Source organism: Gigantopelta aegis, chromosome 3 (genome assembly GCF_016097555.1).
Source record: "Gigantopelta aegis isolate Gae_Host chromosome 3, Gae_host_genome, whole genome shotgun sequence".
Taxonomy (NCBI): domain Eukaryota; kingdom Metazoa; phylum Mollusca; class Gastropoda; order Neomphalida; family Peltospiridae; genus Gigantopelta; species Gigantopelta aegis.
Window position 1 is genome coordinate 83,025,241 of NC_054701.1, and position 21,310 is coordinate 83,046,550.

Below are 21,310 nucleotides of genomic sequence, written 5' to 3' on the forward strand. Positions count from 1 at the left end.
TTATTTCTCGCTCTAGCCAGTCCACCACGATCGGTATATCAAAGGCCGTGGTATGTGCTATCCTGTATGTGGGATGGTGCATATAAAAGATCCCTTGATACTAAAGGAAAAATGTAGCGGTTTTCCTCTCGTCAAAATTACCAAATGTTTGACATCCAAAAGCCGATGATTACTAAATCAATGTGCTCTAGTGGTGTCGTTAAACAAAACAAACTTCTGTTTATATCTAATTCAGGAAAGGAATACCGCGAGCAGGCACGACCTTGTTAAAATATCCTTTTAACTCTGGCTTGTGCAGAGATACGATTTTGAAAGTGTTAATGTTTCAATCGTTGATATTTATTAACGACACCTCAGCACATTACAAACTACAGCTATCTGGTGTCTAAAATTTGGTTTACTTCCACATTTGGTCTAGAGGCCAAGAGAGGAAACCCGCTGTTGCAACATAGGCTACTTGCACCGAATATTTAAAAAAATTGATTTTTATATGCACTTCTCCAAAGACAGTATGTATATACAATAATTTTAAAAAGTTTCTTCTGTCAGTTAAAAAGTCAACGCCTGTGAATATGTTCTATGGAGAACTGGGGCGTTACCCAGTCTCCCTTGATGTCAAGTTAAGAATGATAATTTTTTGTTTGTTTAAAATGATGACTGGAAAACACACACAGGTATCATTCTTGATACATGAATTATTGTTGAATGATTATAATAATGAAATGTGCGATCATAAATGGTTAAAGTTTATAAAATCTGTTTTGATGACGCTGGATATACTAACGTAACAGTGTAACCAGCGCCCGGAGGTATATCTGTTAAAACAAAGAATTGTTGTTTACAGAATCAGTTCTTACAAACATTGCCAACTTGTTTAAAGCATCTTGTTACAGACTGTTTAAATCAAATATTATTCGAAACATATTTAACCAATCTGGAGAAATAAACATTGGTTACCATTATTACACTTTCCAGTCTCGAATCATTATCTTCCCATTGAAAAAGGCAGGTGGAGAAACATAACTTTGACAAATAGAACATGCTGTGTACAAATAACAAAATTATATAATATGTTGTCCTTTTTTTTAAGTAGACCAAATGTTTACAAATTTAGAATGCTATTTGATTGTGAAAAAAAAACACCTGGTCTTCTCATAAAGCTAGGTTTTTTCTCTTTTTTTTGTAAACAAATAATTTGTACACTTATCATATTGTTCACAGCATCTCCGTTCCGTTCTGCTGTAGTCGCCAGTTGATGATGATGATAACTAATTTAACGTGCCCATATACCACTAGGGTTTCGAACACGCCCGACCCGAGTCCGACAAGATCGGTGGCCTGACTCGGGATGGGGGGGGGGGGGGGGGGGGGGGTGAAAATGGGCAGAATTTTGAAAATAGCAATTAGTAAAAGAGTTAATAGAATAAAAAAATTAAAAAAAGTTTACAAGCCAAAAATAAAAAGAATTGACTGCTCGGCCGAATATTTATATAATTTGGAGCATTTGAGAAGGACAGTCCAAAATTAAATAAGAGAAAGAAAAGAGGATCGGACTATTGAATAATATTTTTTTTTTAAAAGAAGTAATTTCGACATAAAATTTTGAACGCAGATCCAAAAGTTTAAAGTCCGATCGGTATGTCCACGCGAGTGGCCTCGTTAAGGCAGTTTGGGTGCACAGCTTAAAGGGACGAGATGGGTTGCATCCCGTCAAGAAAACCCCTAGATTGACAGTCGATAGACGTTGAAGGTGTAGTGCTGTGCTGAAATACAGATCTTGAGAAGCCGGATCCGTTTGAACGAGAGAGAGTATCAGACTAGAGTATAGTCCAGTCGTCATGGTTTGGTATAGTGGTGCGGACGGGCCCGACTCCGGAGGATACGCGATGGTATCACTATAAAGCAAGGTAAACTCTAGAAAAATAGTAGTAGGGGCCGACCCCGCTTCCTATTTCTTCTTAGAGTGGGGCGGTCAATCTTCCAGTGCTGCTAGGACAGGCTCGGACATGTAGAGACTAAACGCGAACAACCGTGGCGTTCTGCAGAATGGCCGTCATACGAGTCACAAAAAAAAACCAAGTCGACAGTCAGACGGAGAAATGACGGAGGCAAGGAATCTTGCTAAAAAAGAATCCAACCTGGTGGTGCAGGCTGTCGAAACGAGAAGCGTTCCAGCGTTCAATCAATTCCAATGGCCGCATACACCCCAGTAGAAAACTTTATTTCGCTGACAAAAACAACGAAATGAAGGACCCCCAAGTCGAGCACACGAAAGCACGTGTAGTGTGCACAAGCGAAACAAACACGTCTTACCGCGTGGAGCTCCAGACTGGGAATGGTCGCCAGCTGTGTTACATGCACCGGGTTACTCTACAAAATAACTTCAAAGACGCTGTTGGCCAGACAGAGAGCGACACTATACTGAATACTTTATTGAACACTACTCACAACCCAAAGAAAGCCATCGACTCAGCAGTTAATGAAATTAACAAGCTCTTTGTTGAAAAAGCCGGTGCGGTGTTTGGTGTTGTAACACCACATAACAACCACAGTGTCAAACGCGTTAAACCTATTCACAAGCCGTGGTTTAGAAAAGACTGTGTAAAGGCAAGAAATAAGTTTCATGTAGCCAAACGAAATCACCGCCAACAAAACAGTACAGATAGTCTGTAAGCCCTAAAATCATCGAGTAAACAATACAAAACTATAATACGAAAATACAGCAACGCACATCAGAAGAAACTAGAGAATGATCTCTCTAGAACTTTACACACTGACCCCATGAGTATCCTTAAACTGATGAAACAAAAATAAGACATGCCAACCAATAGTCCTTTGTTACAAGAGTTTTATTGTTATTTTAAAGATAATAATTACATGTATGAAAATGATGATAGTGATAATTTATGTGATGTAAATAAGATTGGCTGTTGACGTGCTGAAAGCTGTGAAACAAATTTAAAATAATAAATCATCAGGTCATCACGATGGCATTATAAATGAGTATATCAAAACTACAGTTGACAAATTCCTTTTGGTTTATGTAACATTATTTAATTTAATTATGGACAGTGGAATTTTCCCAAAAGAATGGCTGATTGGTATTATTACAGATTTATATAAAAAACATGGAGGCACGAGAAGTGTTGAGAACTATAGACCTATAACTTTACTGTCGTGTTTTAGTAAGCTGTTCACGAACATACTTAACAACGGATTAACTGAATATGTTGAGAGAATTAATATTTTATCGGAATCCCAAGCTGGTTTCAGAAAAGTTTATTCCACTAATGATAACGTCTTCTTACTTTATGCAATAACTGAATTGTTAAAAAGAAAAAAAGAAAAATTATATTGTGCTTTTGTTGACCTAAAAAAAGCTTTTGATACTATATGGAGAGTAGGACTTTGGTCCAAACTATTGAAATATAACATTGATGAAATTTTTTCAGAATAGTACGGTGAACTTTCTAAATATTTCACTTGTGACATTGGCGTGAGGCAAGGAGGAAATGTGTCACCTCTTTTATATTCTCCTTGTTTTTAAATGATTTGGAGGACTATTTGAAGTCTCAACAGTGCAAAGGAATTACAGTTAGTGCTTTTGATTTTGATATATATCTTGACATTGGTCTAACACTTTTTATTATGTTATATGCTGATGATACAGCCCTATTGACAAGAAACGAAAGTGACCTTCAGCACATGTTAAATTCTTATGACACATATTGTAAAACATGGAAACTAACAGTAAACGTAACAAAAACAAAGATTGTTATATTCGGAGGTACAAAAAAGGACTATAAGAAAGTTTTCCACTTAGGTACTCTTGAGATTAAAAATGTAAGCGAATATAAATATTTAGGAATATGGTTCGAAAAAAATAATAAATTTAACATATGCAAAAAATATTTAGCACAGCAGGCTCGCAAAGCCATGTTTTATATTTTAAAGAAATCAAATGAATACTGTTTGTCCATTGAATATCGTTTAAAATTATGTGATGCAATTGTTGTTCCTATATTACTTTATGGTCGTGAAATCTAATGTATTAGAAAATGTACATATCCAGTTTTTACGATACTTAGCAAACCAAAGAAAAAGTACTCCTATTTATATGTTGTATGGGGAGTTTGGAAGAAAACCACCGTTACGTATACTGTCATTGCGTATTGTATGTTTTCTGGGCTCGTCTTTTGACTGATAAACCTTCCAAGCCATCAGTACAGATCTACAAACTATTATTTTATGACTACCGTATTTACAATGTGGAACAAACCATAAATGGATTATTAATGTTAGCGATATACTTTATAGGCTTGGATTAAACAATATTTGGGATAAGCAAACTGTTAGGTCAAGTACGTGGTTAAAAACATTAGTTAAACAAAGACTCTCGGACCAGTTTTTGCAGAACTGGCAAAGCGATCTTTCAAAATCTAATAAAGGTTTAACTTACAAAATATTTAAAGAGAACTTGAATTTTGAAAAGTATTTTAATATATTGGATAAAACTATGTGTAATGTATTTCTTAGATTTCGTATTGCTAATCACTTTTTACCTACTGAGACAGGAAGGTGGTCCAATATTTCATATGCAGAGAGAAAATGTATTTATTGTTCTACTGATGACGTTGGTGATGAATTTCATTATTTATTTGTTTGTACAAAATTTATTGAAGAAAGATGTAAATATATTCATAAATATTATACCATTAGACCAAATATTCATAAATTTAAGCAGCTTTTTAATTGTAAAAAAACTGGCATCCTTAGAAAGCTATGTAAATTTATAACTATTATTAACAAAACTTTCTGTTCCTCCTAAGAATTCTAGTATGTACAGTATATGAATTATTTGTTTTATTGAAGCCTGTTATCTTGACGCTGATATGTATGTATATATGTGTTCCTCAAATAAAGTTCTGTTCTGTTCTGTTACGGGTTCCAGTGCTTAGACCTTGTTGTCGTATGCGGGGTTCACGTGTGGATTCGCTGGTCCTGTATTGTTAGAGACAACCTGATTATACTGTGGAGGGGCCGCATAATACGCGTTGGTAGTTACGGCTGGCGGCGATGACGTCATAACAACTCCAATATCTGTACAAAAAACAAAAGAAAAAAAGGATACTGGGTCATTCTACCAAAGTTGTGTAATTTCCTGTAATCAAATATTAAAAACAATTGCTCATCGGCGGTTTGTCACATTTCACAACTCCATGTTATACACGTTATGGACCGGACTCTCGGTGATAAGATGTTTCATTATTGTAATGAACGTGACATCAAAATTATCAAATAAGAAAAAAAAGGTTATTAAATAATATTTGTTTGCATTGTTCACGCGCTGATGTTATGATGTATATCCTGTAGTTAAAACCTCCCGATTGCCATTTTGATTGAACCACATATTTGTTTTTAATTCCAAACTTGTGTATCGAAAACTAAATTATATAGTCACCTCCGCAACTGATTGCCTATTCTTAGCTATACTTTTGACAGATCTTTTGACCACCCTCATAATATAACTAAAGTTACTGGAAAGAATGTTTATGAATAGTAACATAGCAATTTTCATCTTTCACTCATCAGTAAATTGAGTGCTTCGGGGTATGTTCATCATATATTAGCGTATGCGTATTGTTTATTTACATTTATGCTAATTAAAAACTTGAAATATATAAAATATCTACATACTATGTCTTATTGTTGTGCCTGCATGTGGAAGATTTTGAGGTGAAAACATCACCCCTGTATAGTTTAGAAGGCATTAAGACGTTTCTCCAAAAATAAGAATGGGCGGAGCGGCGTATGGGTGGACAACGTTCAGTTGCCGACTAAACCGAATTAGGTGTAGGATGATATACATTTACGAATGTCAACACCGCGACCGCCAACTCCACGACCACTGAAATTTGGCTCAGCCTGGCCTCAAACCCAACCAAGCCAACCCAACGCGATCCATTGTTTTGAAATTAGAGATTATACTTGCAACTACATATACCCATAAAATATTATACCCAAATAATTTTATCTACTTGTAAAAACTAATTAATCTCAATGGAAACGCTACTATAGACGTTGGCCGACAGGTTAGACTTGTTACTTCACAGATACCAGTAACGTGCTATGGTTAGCACACAGTCTTAGAGTCTATCCATAATATAAGTCGTTCACAGTGAAGAACAAGAACTGGTTGCAGGTGTTATAGATATTTATTTTCTGTTTACTTTCTGATTTTACCAAAGGGTGTTCTAACAATCACTGTTCAAGAGAAATGCAAGGACATTGTTATTTTAATATTCTCCAATGAACTACAGTAAAGTACGCTTATAACGAACTGCAAGGGACCAGCTTCATTGGTTCGTTATAACAGTAGTTCGTTGTACACATTTGCAGAAGTTGGTAATTTTTATTCCGAAAGTCGGCCATTTTGAATTTTGAACTCAATATAATAGTAAAAAAAATAAAAAATGCCTTGGTGATTATAAGACATTTATAAAAAATATATCATTTATTACAATCAATAAATACAACAAAACATTACTGAAAGATCACATCAAAAGAGTTTAGTGAATTACATGTACCTAATCACGTTTCGTCACGTAATCACTAATCGTGGTTTGTTTACTTAGCGTTGGACGCATAACTTCTAATGCCGAGTCAATGTCCGCAATGCTGTCAAATACTGGCAATCGAATATCTCCTTTGCTCTGAAAAAACAGTCTGACTGTCTCGAGTGCCTTGTGCGTTTCAACTGCTGTGGGCGTTGGCTGTTCGGGTGGCTCCTGTGTATCGTCCTCTGGTTCAGAATCACTGTGGCCGTCTCGTTTTCCGATAATCTCTGAAACGATGTCGTCATCTGTCAGCTGTTCGGTGATTACAACTTGCTCGTCTGCAGTGAGATAATCTTCCAGAGTGACACCATCTGGCACTGGCATGGCTCTCACGAGTTCATTCCACACTGTCTGTAGATTTGCTAACGGGGTGTTGTCGTCTTCATCGTCAGAACTCTCAGAACACGCAGCACTTTTGAACCCACCCTTTGCAAAACAGTTCACGATACACGATGAGGTCACGTGACGCCAAGCACGATGGGCTGTGTTGATTGGTTTGATACGTAACGGTTCCGGTATAATTAGTGACTTAATCCCTTAATTGATACCTGTTCCCAAGTCCAGACAAACAAAAGTTATTTAGGCTGTTGTTTTAGTGCGGTCGTGCGGTCGATCCCACGGCTTTGCAGCGTTTTACACTGATTGGTTTGATACGTAATGCTTCCGGTATTCACGGTTCGTTATGTAAACACTTATTTACACTGGAATTAACTATTTTGGACCACAAAATTGGTTCGTTTTAACAGTTAATTCGCTATACATAGTTCGTTCTATACATTAAAATGTATTACTAATATATAGGGGAGAAAATCGGGACTTTACAATTAGTTCGTTCTAACCGGTAGTTTGTTATAAGCGTGTTCGTTCTAAACGTACTTTACTGTATGTACACAGCTCTTGTGATGGATCGCTCGAAAAACGCAAGAGGAAGTTTTGGGTACACGACATCGTTGACCAGGCATTCAATTCTTATAATTCCAAATGCATTAATATTGCCATTATACAAAACTATATTTAAAAATCCAATCGAACTCTATTCCACAATGATTTACATCTGTATCAAGATTAAGAGAATTCCCTTAGAAATTTTTATAAATGTTAATTTTCTGAATCAAATGTGGATAAAACGTTATAAAATTTAAAATAACAGAACATCAACTGATAACGCAAATTTTTTTTCGATGAATTTTGAACTAATTAACATGAGGGAGAGCGTCAAATTATTTAGAAGATTTATGTAGCAAATACAGCGGAAGCCAGAATGTCCACAATTACCCGAATCTCCCCTACCTGGGGCGGATCTAGAGGGGGGGGTCCAAGGTGTCCGGACCCCCCCCCCCCCCCCCCCCCAAATTTGAGAAGTGCCCCTTTTATTTAGGATTTTTAGGTTTTTTACAAATTTATTTATTCTGTCAATGTATAGAACATTGTAGAATCTGTCTGCCAGCGTCCCTCTTGTAGCACTATTATATTATGGTCCATGTGAACCGTGTGTAATTTTTCAATAGTGCCTTTTCATAATGTTATGGTGCCCTTTTTGTCTTGGAACCCCCCCCCCCCCCCCCCCCCATTAGAAAAGCTGGATCCGCCCCAGCCTACCTATATTAAAATTGCAGTTGTCAAAAGTTTAATTAGTGAAAATTAATGTGAAGACTGACTTGAAAGGGATAAAGTGGTTTTAGTGTTACTGTGTGTGTGGATTTCAGAGGAAGTTTGTGATTGTGTGATATTATTCTCGGAATGGACAAGTCGCGGACTTGTGCACGAAGGCGTAATAAGTGTTTTCGCGCGTCTAAGTTGTCGTTTTGGTGTTTTTGTCAAATGTGACAGAGCTGCGCTCATGTCTCTCTTTTGATTTGTCGAGCATTCTCTGCTATAACTTCTAATAGAAGCTTCGTTTTTGTGGTCTGTCATATACATTATGTGTCTCAGTTCAAAACTGGAGTCGTTTAAAGCCTGAATTGTAACCGTCACTCACAGTGCAGACGAACTTAAGGATAAAAATAGAAACGGGGATTCCGTTGTTTACCGAAAAAGTGCAGTTTTCACGTTCATGGAAGAATGAACGTTGGGGTTTTTTTTTAGATCACGTGATAGCATTTTAGCCAATCAAGACGCCTATTACAAAACAGTAATTATAAAATGGAATTATACAGAGAACAACAACAATAATAATATGGATAATAAAGAAATTATTACACTCGCATATGAGTCGTACTGCTTTTACGAAACTTGTATAAGGATTCATGCATTACCCTCACTCTACATCGGGAAATACAAAAATCCTGACACTCGATTCGTAAAATCAGTACGACACAGAAGCTCGTATAATAATCTCTATTTATTTTCTAATAAAATCACAGTGGTATTATTTTTGTATTGTGAAAATTGGGCTGTTAAAAGAACACCGTTATGCGATGACGTCACTTACATTACGTCATGTAATACGCGTATATTTATGTGACGTAATGGCTCATGGAATTGTTTTAGTTAGAAGAAGTAGGGGAGATTCGGACACTCTGGCTTCCGCTGTATTTGCCACAATGGAAACAGAACACTACACGATAACGCCTACCTAAAATTTAAATGAACTTGATTGGCTGCTTTTCCTGTCACTATATATCACAATCAGCCATTGGGTAGATTCTATTTTGTTACCGTAAATTTTAATAAAGTACGAATGGTAAGAGGAGGTGAAATGCGGATATACGTCAGGAAATTGCGGACATGGTCAATGGATACACTTTTTTTTTAATCCACAGCATTTTAAACATTTATTTTGTTACAAAATATAAATAGTTAAACTAGTAAATCTCTAAAATTATCTTTTATCATCTTCTGGAGAACTAAACCGAGTAAACCAGTAATTATATGCAATTAGGTTCACGTTATTTTCCGAACCCAAGTTTTTGTCTCTTGTGCCATTCAAACCGCATTGATCTAAATGTTGCGCCATAGTGGTTAAGTGTTTATCAAGCATTGTTGTTAGGAAAGCAGCGATGTCTTAAATATATTGAGTTCCGTTTCCGGTTTCCTGTTGTTGGGTGTTTGGCTTCTGTGATCTCGTGTTGTGGTCAATAAAGTAGCGGATGAAGTCGCTATTGTACTGTTACTTGTGGTGATTAGGTTCTGTGCTATGAACATTCCTTTATTACTGGCGTGGTGGCAGCGAGATCAATTCACGCTTCGTATTCGAGCACACACACATATTGTAAAGGACCGGCCCGGCGAATAACGTTGAGGTATTTGTCACAGTAACAATCCCAAACATGGCTAACACACACAGAGCCCCCAAACAATGGTGTTTATCGAAATCAGAGACAGTAAACTCGTTTGAGAACTGGAAACAAAATCTATCATACACATTATCATTAGACCCCAATTTCGCCCCCTTTCTTCTCGACGGTGTCACATGGGGCAAGAAAACACGTACATCTCCTCTTCGGGGTTTCGCTAATGACGACGAGGATGTTCCAGAAGCCAGTCGACGCACAGCGGCGCAAAAGGTTACTATTTTAGAATTGATGTTAGGGCAAATTGCCAATTTCTGCCCCATTATTTCACGCAACACAATTATCAAAAACTCTACATCAATGAACAGTATTTGGCAAGTCATGCGGCTTCATTATGGCTTTCAATCCACTGGTGGACACTTTCTAGATTTTTGTGACATCCATCTCCTCCCAGATGAACGTCATGAAGACCTATTCCAACGTCTGTCTGCCTTCATGGAAGACAATCTTCTACGTCGTAACTGTGGCATTACCCACCATGGGTCAGTGATCGAAGAGGACGAAGAGTTATCTCCTTCACTGGAAAACTTTATAGTTCTGACTTGGCTCCGATTGTTGCATAATGAGTTACCACGTCTAGTGAAACAACGTTATGGCACTGAATTACGATCAAGAACTCTCTCCTCCATCAAACCAGAAATCTCCCAGGCTCTCTCGTCTTTACTAGATGAACTTCACACATCTGAAGAGATTAAAGTTATGCGAACCGCTCCGCCACTATTTAAAGACAAACAAAAATCTTACCTGAATCGGCAGACTATAACATATGGCACGAGCTAGACAAATTGCCCACATACTTGACGACTCTGAATCTGAACCCGAGGACAGAATGGGTTACCTACTTGCACACATAGCACTACTGCCTGCCGTGTTCAAGTCAAACAGTCACCATATATGACAGCCTTTTATGGCCATCGTGTGGCCCAACTTACAATCGACAGCGGAGCCACTGGCAATATGATACGTCTGTCTGCTGCAAAGATGCTCGGAGTCGACATACATAAAAGTTCCCAGTATGCTCACCAAGCAGATCGTCTGTCTCCTTTAAAAGTTGTAGGCGAAACCCGGTTCACTGTTGTCCGTGACAGTCGCGAATTCCTATTTGAGGGACTTGTTGTTGAAGACCTTGATGCAGACATACTAGCAGGCATTCCCTTCATGGAACAAAATGATGTGACCATCCGCCCAGCCAAACACGAAATCATCCTTGGAGATGGCAGTACTTACCTATATGGGTCGCATAGTACCGCTCCTCATCACACAGTCCGCCGTACCCATGTGTTACATGCTCCAAGAACATTATCTACTATCTGGCCAGGTGAGTACATCGAAGTGGAGCTCCCACAGGTCTTATCTGCTATTGATGATGATTTTGCCGTAGAACCACGCTTAGACAATTCGTCACTCCCTGACACCACCATGTGGCCTTCTCCAGATATGTTCACCAGTGTTGCAGGCAAGATCCGTATTCCCAATCTCACTGATCAACCACAGACTTTAAAACGGCATGAGCATTTCTGTCAGGTACATGCAGTGTCTATTCCTACAGAAGTTGATGTCAACTCTTCACAATCTCCTTCGTGTGACAAATCTGTAGATCAATCTGCATCGCATTCTGATACTATCCACTTAGATCCAGATAACATACTTCCAAAGGATATGTTAACTAAGTTCAAAACCCTGTTACATCAGTATGATGAGATTTTCAGTCCTGTCAACACAGGATACAACGGCGCTTCGGGGCCTTTTCAGGCAGTTGTGAACATGGGCCCTGTACAACTTCCTAAACGTAAGGGCCGCATCCCTCAGTATTCCCGTGACAAACTAGTCGATCTTCAAAACAAATTCGATGAATTAGAAGAACTAGGAGTGTTCCGACGTCCGGAAGATGTGGGTATTACCGTGGAATACCTTAACCCATCGTTCCTAGTCAAGAAAACTAATGGAGGGTTTCGGCTAGTCACAGCTTTCGCAGATGTAGGCAGATACAGCAAACCTCAACCTTCACTTATGGCAGATGTTGATTCAGTTCTTCGACGCCTTGCATCATGGAAGTACATAATTACAACTGATCTCACACATGCATTCTACCAGATTCCATTGGCACGTCACTCTATGAAGTACTGTGGTGTGGCGACACCATTCAAGGGAATTCGCGTGTATTCCAGATGTGCTATGCGTATGCCTGGTTCTGAAACTGCCCTCGAGGAGCTCGTGTGTCGAGTTCTTGGTCATCTCTTACAGGAAGTTGTAGTCACAAAGTTGGCTGATGATTTGTATTGTGGAGATGATACCCTCGATGACCTTTTGGCTACTTGGCACCGCGTGCTTGATGCTCTCCAAGTCAATAATATCAAGCTATCGCCCAATAAGACTGTCATCTGTCCTTTATCTGTTATCATTCTTGGATGGAAGTGGAAGCAAGGTACTATCACCGCAACTCCGCATAGAATAGCTGCTCTATCCTCATGTCCTGCGCCCGAAAAGATTCACGGTCTTCGATCCTTCATTGGCTCTTACAAAGTATTGGCTCGTGTTCTCCCACACTGCGCCAGCCACATCACACCACTTGACAATGAACAAGCAGGGAAACAGTCTCAAGACAGAATCAACTGGTCTGACACCTTAGTGCATGCCTTTAAATCTGCTCAGATGGCTCTTCACTCCAATCGAACAATTACATTACCTCGCCCTGATGATCAGCTGTGGATAGTAACTGATGGCTCCGTGAAACAAAATGGCATTGGTGCTACATTGTATATTACTCGGGAAGGTAAACTGCATCTTGCCGGTTTCTTCAGTGCAAAGCTTCGAGAGAGACAGATCCTGTGGTTACCATGTGAAGTAGAGGCTTTATCCATCGCTGTGGCCACAAAACATTTCTCTCCATACATCATCCAATCCAAACACAAGGCATGTATTCTTACGGACAGCAAACCCTGTGTTCAAGCCTTTGAGAAGCTGTGCCGAGGTGAATTCTCTACAAGCCCACGTGTTTCCACCTTTCTCTCCACCGTTAGCCGGTACCAAGCCTCTGTTCGACACTTGTCTGGGTCTGCTAACATTCCATCTGATTTTGCCAGTCGCAATGCACCAGACTGTGCGGATACGTCTTGTCAAGTATGCTCCTTTGTACAACGTACAGAAGATTCGGTTGTTCGAGGCATTTCTATCCAGGATATCATGGGTGGCCGTGCTCATATACCTTATACCAGCAGAGCTGCATGGCTGTCTATCCAGTCCGAGTGTCCAGACTTACGACGTACACATGCCATCTGAAACAAGGGACGCGTCCTTCCAGAAAACTCACAAACATCAATGACATTAAACGTTATCTTAACGTAGCATCTATTGCTAAAGATGGTCTTCTCGTTGTGAAACGCATTGAGCCATTAGTACCTATACGTGAATGCATTATTGTACCACGAGAAACACTTGATGGTCTTATCACAGCTTTACACATACAACTTGATCACCCATCATCACATCAACTGAAGCTTGTGGTGCGTCGGCACTTCTATGCTCTTGATATGGACATCACAATCGAACGCATTACCAGCAGTTGTCATCAGTGATCTTCATTGTCCAAGTTACCTCACACTCTTACTACACAGTCCACCTGTGATGCTCCTGACACCATTGGTCAATCATTTGCAGCTGATGTTATCAAAAATTACCGTCAGTTAATCTTTGTGATTCGAGAATGTGTCACCTCTTATACAGCAGCCTGTATGATAGAGAACGAACGTAGTGAGTCCTTGCAAAACGCATTGGTTCAGTTGTGTTTAGAACTTAAACCACTTGATGGGCCATCTGCTGTAGTTCGTGTTGATCCTGCACCTGGTTTCACTGCACTCAAGAATGACAAGTTGCTTGAACGCCACGGCTTACGACTAGAAATTGGCAGAGCTAAGAATGTAAACAAGAACCCTGTGGCTGAACGAGCCATTCAGGAGCTGAGACATGAATTACTATGCCAGGATCCCATTGGAGGTGCAACAACCCCACTGACACTTTCAATTGCTGTCGCACGTCTCAATTCACGAATTCGCTCAAGAGGTCTCTCATCTCGTGAAATGTGGACCCAACGTGACCAATTTTCCAACACTCAGATACCACTTTCAGATATCAACCTTATCCATTAGCAACATGAGCTACGTCACGTTAACCACCCCTACAGTGAGATGTCCAAAGCCCCATCCGGAAGAAACCTACTACTCAGCATATTGAGGTTGGTGATCTTGTGTATCTTTACAATGACAAAAGCAAGTTGCGTGCCCGCAACCGATACCTTGTGGTTTCAGTTGAGGATTCCTGGTGCAATGTCAGGAAGTTTGTAGGGTCACAGCTACGAAACACCTCTTATCATGTGAAACTATCGGACTGCTACAGAGTTACCTCTCAAATAGAGAAATTGCCATTATATCTCGACGATGGTTACAGTTGTGACTCTTCTGAGGAGGACACTTCACATGATATTCCCAGTACCTCGATTCCGCCTTTACCGGACGTACCTTCTGAGATATCTATGTCTGCAGGAGCATCTCCGGAGTTCTCAGCATCCAGCAGTCTTCCATACGATGACCAAATTCCTATCACTGACAATGACTTTCCCTTACCTGAGTCCACCATATCTAACAGGTGTTTTGAAGCGTTCTACCGTCTTCCTATTAAGTTCAAAGACTACGACATGAACTGATAATTCCTGATTGGTGATACCTCCAATGAACACTTGTCTATCACCATTGATTATTAAGTACATTTCAGTGTTTTATTATTGCTATTAATTGTTTTCTTCTTATATGAGAGACAAACTGAGGCCAGTATTTGTTTTCTCAAGGTCTGAGAGCACTTAATTCGTTTTTATTTATGTTACCAATTAGATTATAGAGAAGAGGGGGAAAAAAGAGGTCACGCCATAGTGGTTAAGTGTTTATCAAGCATTGTTGTTAGGAAAGCAGCGATGTCTTAAATATATTGAGTTCCGTTTCCGGTTTCCTGTTGTTGGGTGTTTGGCTTCTGTGATCTCGTGTTGTGGTCAATAAAGTAGCGGATGAAGTCGCTATTGTACTGTTACTTGTGGTGATTAGGTTCTGTGCTATGAACATTCCTTTATTACTGGCGTTGCTATTTTAAACACAATTGAAATAAAATAAAAATGGGTTTATTATTATATAAAACAAATATTTATTTAGAATAGATCATCCCTGCAGTGACCTTATTGTGTTGTGGTTTATGTAGTCGTTCAACTACGGACGAGTTTATTCTCATAATTTTAGGCTATCAAACAATTATTATTGTTAATACGATTGTTTTTGGGTTTTTAAAATTAAGTATATGTATCATATTATAAAAGATTATTAAAATACACAAATGTATTCTCTCATTCTGAAACGTTTTACTTGAAATTTGGTAGACATATCCAGTGAAAACGTTTGAAGAAATAAATTATATCACGTGACTGGTGTCATTGTGCATGTGACGTGAGATACTATTTTGTGAATGTTTTTTGTTTTTGTTTTTAAAGTGACACCTGGATAAAAATAGAGACAGGGATTTTCAAGAACTATCTATAGTCTCATTATCAATTTGCAGACAATAAAATGAAATGTTTAAAGGGACATTCCCGAATTTGCTGCACTGTAAGATGTTTCCGACTAATAAAATATTTCTACGATTAAACTTACATATTAAATATATTTTCTTGTTTAGAGTATCAGCGTCTGTATATTCTATGTGTTTCTGGTCGTCTTAATATTTGTAAGAAGCCCAAACTGAATTTTGTCTTCAAATAATTTCGTACGTACAAAAAAATATTTTTTAGAAAATAAAATAGAAATTAACCTAGTACAAATATTAGAACGGTCAGAAACACGTTTAATATACAGCCACTAATATTCTAAGCAAGAAAATATATATAATATGTAAGTTTAATCGTAGAAATATTTTATTAGTCGATAACATCTTAAAACATTGCAGCAAACTCGGGAATGTCCCTTTAATGTACGAAAATGTAATATAGCGGCGGTATGGTCGAGATTGTCCGCATTTTGCCGATGTCGCAATTAGCCGAATATTCCCTATTTCTATATTAAAAAACCCGACAGGGAAGCACATACCACGGCCTTTGACCAGTCGTGGTGCACTGCTGAGGACGAGAAAAAAAAAACCCAATCAGTTGAATAGATCCATTGAGGTGTTTCAATTCTGCGACGCAAGAACCTCAAGCGAGCACTCAACCGACTGAGCTAAATCCCCCACCCTCTTAAAAAACCCCAGCTAAACTGACTGATTAAGGCCAAACAAAATAAATTTCTGGTCTCAGGTCAGCGCGTCAACATCTCTCCCCCCCCCCCCCCCCCCCCGGTATGACGTTGATTTTTGCCGTGCTTTTTTGTAAAACCGCATTTGAGGCCATCGCCCCTGAACTAGGACGTGCATTTTGATTTCAATTTAAATAAGCACCTTATTTTGGTATCTAATATACTCAACTTTTCTGTGCAATTTATGCTCTCTTTTTTCTTCTTTTTTTCCCCATCCTATTAAAGAAATAAAGAGAATAACCAACTCGCCACTAGGTTTTACGAATTATTTATCCCTCGTGACTAATAATTCGTAATTCCTCTTAGTTCATTAGTTATTCTCTAAATACTCACGCTGATTGGAGTGAGGGCCACTACTGGCGTTTTGTCGTTCCCCAGCAATCTTGTGAAAAAGGCAAATACATCCTATAGTAAGTATCACGGTAAATGCGATTCCAACAATAACCCCTCCAACAATGGTGGCAATAGTCGATGCCGACATCCTGGAAAAAACCCAAGTTATACCGTACGTACGTACGTACGTACGTATGTACGTATGTATGTATATATATGTATGTATGTATTGACGTATGAATATCTATATAGTGTATGTATGTCAGGTTTGACCATTACATCCATAAATATTAATGCACTGGTGCAGGGGACATGGGCGTACATAGGATTTTGAAAAGGGGGGTTCCAAAATAGATTGCAGAGATATTGGGCATATATTTCTATGTTGAGTAAATATAATAATGTCAGATATCAATGTCAGATATATTAAATTATAAAAAAAGCGATTTCGGGGGGGGGGGGGGGGGTCGAACCCCCCCCCCCCCCCCATGTACGCCAATGGGGGATAATTAAATATTTTCTGTCCGTTGCTGGGACTCGAACTTATGGCACCGAATCGTCCGCAACTGGGAGACTCGCCAGCTATTCTCAGTTCTCAGCTACCGAGTCATCCTTAACGAGAATCTTCTTTAACTGGGCCCCGTTCCACGAAAGAATTATAGCTAAGGTTAACTGTAGTGATTAAGGTGAATCTTACGGTTGGCATACGTAAGAATTACAACCGTTCCACAAAGCAACCTTTGATCGATCATAAATCCTCTTCCCCCTATTCTTCCATTTGGACTGGGTGTACAATTACACCATCTTTATGGTTCAAGGTTTTTGTTAGACAGTTTATCGAACCATGGGTTGTGTTCCTCATACCAAGAAGTTTAGCATTTTTCTAAATGTGCAGCAACAGTTATTGATAATACTTTTTCGATTTCTGGGCACTTCGGGCATTACATTGCAGACAATGTAGATCATAATGTACGGACATTAGATGGCCATGGAACCTTCCATGGAATGGGGATTATAGTAGCAGTCACACCTGAGGTTCGGAGAAGGGCACTGATCCCCCGACTTGCATTGGCCGATCAATGTGTTATTGCAGATAAGCTTGCAATCAGATATTACAATAAGTCGCTCGGAAAAGGCACTCCAATTCTCTTTCAGAAACAATCAGAAATAATTGCCAGTGACCCACTCTCCAATTTTGACCTTATCTGGAAAATATCGTGGCCTCTTCGTCCCAAAAGGCCAGGGTGGTCAGGACTGATGCAGGCAGTATGTACAGGTGAGCATCCAGGCAAATCATCGATTCATTTCCTGCCCATGATAGAAATGGACCCCACTGATTTGACATGCATATATTCAACGTTACTCTTTGTTGTTTCTGAAAACCGCAGGCACTCTACAACCCCCATTCTGACGTTTGATCAACCACTGTGGTTCAAAGCAAAGAAAATTGTTATGAATGAGCAAGAAGGAAGTGACCTCAAGAGTGTGATCTTAAAACTTGGTAGTTTTCACACCATGATGAGCTACCTAGGATGCATTGGCCATTTGATGAATTCGTCTGGTCTGAAGGAAGTCCTTGACTTAGTTTATGCTGACAATGCTTTGAATCACATATTAACAGAAAAAGCCTATGCCAGAGCTGTGCGAGCACACACGATGGTTAATGCAGCTTTGAATGCAATGTTTGTAATGCAAGCATATAATGTGCAACTGCCAGATGCTGAAGAATGCAAAACTGATGCAATTCAACAAAAAGAGGCAGGCGAGCTGCATCCAGATTTAAAAGAGGCATTTGGCATTGAATACTGCATGTAGTAACAGTATCGTTAGGAAGATACACCAAACGTTAGATGAGCAGAAATCAAAGATGACAAACACCAAAACAGGATAACTATGGCTTCAGTATATGACCATGGTTGATCTACTCCTCACATTCCTGAAGGCAGAAAGGACAGGTAATTTTCTGCTCCATTTCAATTCCCTTCAAAATATGTTGCCCTACCTTGCTTCTTCAGGACACTCTCATTACACCAGGTCAGCTCACATTTATATTCAGGACATGCTTGATCTTGAGAAAAACAATACACATGTTTATGAACATTTTCTCTCAGGACATTTTGTAATTCGCAGAAGTGACAGGTTTTGGTCAGGTCTTTCAACTGACCTTGTCATAGAACAAGCGCTTATTAGGACACTAAAAGCAACTGGAGGTTTAACCCATGGTCGGGGTATGGAGGAATTACAGAGGACTCGATGGTTGCTTTCTATGCCCGCGTGTGCAGAAATTAATGAATGCATGCAAGACCTGACAGGGGTGCAATACACCACCAGTGACCAGCATAAAGAGATGACAGACTCCAGGAAAGTCCGTGATTGCAAACACACAAAGACGGTCTGGGAATTCCTACAAGATCATGATCCATTTCAAGAAGTGGAAACACTCCGTAACATTGCAACTGGTGTGGTTGCCGACAGTTCCGCTAATCCACAGAAAGCTGTTGAAGTTGGATCGGCTATTCTAAACAAGATGATTGGACAGAATGCCTTTGACTATTCTTTCAGAAAAATAGAGCAGGTCCAAGTGATGGGACAGAAGGCTGTTTCTGCAGGTGTTGTAGACCCTCAACTCCTCTTTCAACGACTTTTAATTGTAGCAAAGAGCAACTGTGACTGTGATCTGAATGACTTATTCAAATGTGAACTTTCAAGTTCACCTACTTCTCTTTTTGATGAGCACGGCCTTTGGAGAAAAGCAAACAAGGCACAGCTTTCAGATACCTTGTCAGTATTAGTTAATGTAGACCAGCCAGTGCCATCCATGAATGAACCAATATATCACGTTTTAGATGGTGGATCTCTAATACATAGGCTACCATGGAAGAAAGATGATACTTACGAGGACATCTGTGACATGCATGTTAGATATGTGGAGAAACATTATCCAACTGCTATCGTAGTATTTGATGGATACACCCTAGGGCCTTCTACTAAAGATGTGACACACCTGAGAAGATCAAATGGTACTGCTGGACCACGGGTATCTGTTGCTGCCAAACTGCCCTTGAAATCGAAGAAAGAACATTTCCTTGCTAACAGTCACAACAAGCAGCAGTTAATCGACTTGCTAAAAGAAACATTACACACAAATGGAATAAAGACAGTCAGCGCAGATGGAGATGCTGATGTTCTCATAGCAAAGACGGGTGTGAACTGTTCACTGTTGGGACCGACACATGTGATCGGTGAAGACACTGATATCCTTGTGCTTCTTTGTTATTATGCAAATAATGATTCAAAGGGGTTGGTCTTCCGATCAGACAGAAAATGTGCTAAGAGTAGGGTCTGGAATATTGATCTAGTTAGACGCACGCTGGGACAAGAGTTGTGCCAGATGCTGCCAGTGATCCATGCTATTGGTGGCTGTGACACAAGGTCGAGGTTGTTTGGTGTAGGAAAAGGATCTGTTGTGAAGAAAGTTCTGAATGACAGTTTTTTCAAGTCTCAAATTGAGATACTTAGCCAAGGCTCATTGGCAACAGCTGATGTCGATAATGCAGGGGAAAAAGCACTTGTCTGTCTATTTGGGGGAAAGCAAAAAGAAACATTGGATCAACTGCGACTGCGAAAATTTTCAGAGAAAGTAGCCACTAGTGCTTGTACTGTTAAGGTACAAACACTTCCTCCAACAACAGATGCGGCCAAATATCACTCGCGCAGAGTTTATTACCAGGGTCAGGTTTGGGTTGGATCACAGCATGTCTTGAAGCCAAATGACTGGGGCTGGCAATTAACATATCAAGGTTTTGAGCCACGAAAAATGGATTTAATGGCAGCACCCGAGTTTCTGCTCAAAATAATACGGTGTCAGTGTAAAGGGGACTGCGACAGTCTACGCTGTAGTTGCAGAAAGAATGGTATGAATTGTTCCAGTGCTTGTGTAGGATGTAAAGGTACATCATGTAGCAACTCTTCTACTGGTTCCATAGATATTGACACCACACTGGATGAATCCGTAACCACATAGTGCTGAAAGGTAATGTGCAACTTCCTTCACAAACATGTATGCATTGATAAAAGTATTAACATAATCCCATTTTACGAAGCTCCAATTATTTCAGTGCTGAACTAGCTTCATTAAACTGGTCCAGAAAATGAAAATCCATGTATTGCAATGCATTAGAAGCCTATATATGTGCAAACTATGTCATGATTCAAAAGTCCCATAACTGCATTATGTGTTAAAACAATTTGGCGGTATTCATATGATAATGAAACAGATTATCTGGATACCGCAAACAAATGTATGCTTATTTTCCCCCTTAAATGGTGATTTTCTCATTAAATTACATTCTGTATGGTATCTCAGTTATGCAGGTTTGCAATAACACTTTCTAACTCCTTGCTATCGGTTTTCTGCTATTTGTGATACATATATAGAGTCTAACTCAATCATTGAGGGAAAAGTCGAGAATCAGTGCAAAAATGGCCGCCATTTTGTTTTTAGTAAATTAGGTCATTTCCGGTGGTCCGATTTTGTCCTATTTTGGATATGTTATGTAGGGATAACCCAAGAATAAGATAAAACAAAAAAAACTTCTGTTGCAATTTGTCCTAGGTTCGCCTATTTTTCAGGTTATCTTTACTGGACTACTACTATCATGACTAAATTTACAATTAAGATCTTTTGTTATTAAATAGCAAAAAAGTCGATTGTACCCAGCTAGAGTTATGTCTCTTTTCGCAC

At 39.3% G+C, this 21,310-nt stretch overlaps 2 protein-coding genes across 4 annotated transcripts in view; both read right to left on the bottom strand.

Annotated features, from left to right (window-relative positions):
- LOC121368884 (sugar phosphate exchanger 3-like) overlaps positions 1–4,166 on the bottom strand; it is a 34,494-nt gene extending 30,328 nt beyond the window's left edge. Inside the window, exon 1 of the mRNA XM_041493641.1 lies at positions 4,161–4,166. Coding sequence (XP_041349575.1) covers positions 4,161–4,166 — 6 coding nt within the window. The remainder of the gene's footprint in view (positions 1–4,160) is intronic.
- LOC121369189 overlaps positions 2,832–21,310 on the bottom strand; it is a 50,118-nt gene continuing 31,639 nt past the window's right edge. For 2 of the 3 annotated variants that reach the window (XM_041494106.1, XM_041494105.1), the window contains exons 3-4: positions 16,567–16,715; positions 2,832–5,100 (exon numbers count right to left, since the gene is read on the bottom strand). In XM_041494106.1, the coding sequence (XP_041350040.1) occupies positions 4,955–5,100; positions 16,567–16,715 (295 nt within the window). In that variant the 3' untranslated portion in view covers positions 2,832–4,954. The remainder of the gene's footprint in view (positions 5,101–16,566; positions 16,716–21,310) is intronic. The other variant, XM_041494107.1, reaches the window with a different exon arrangement.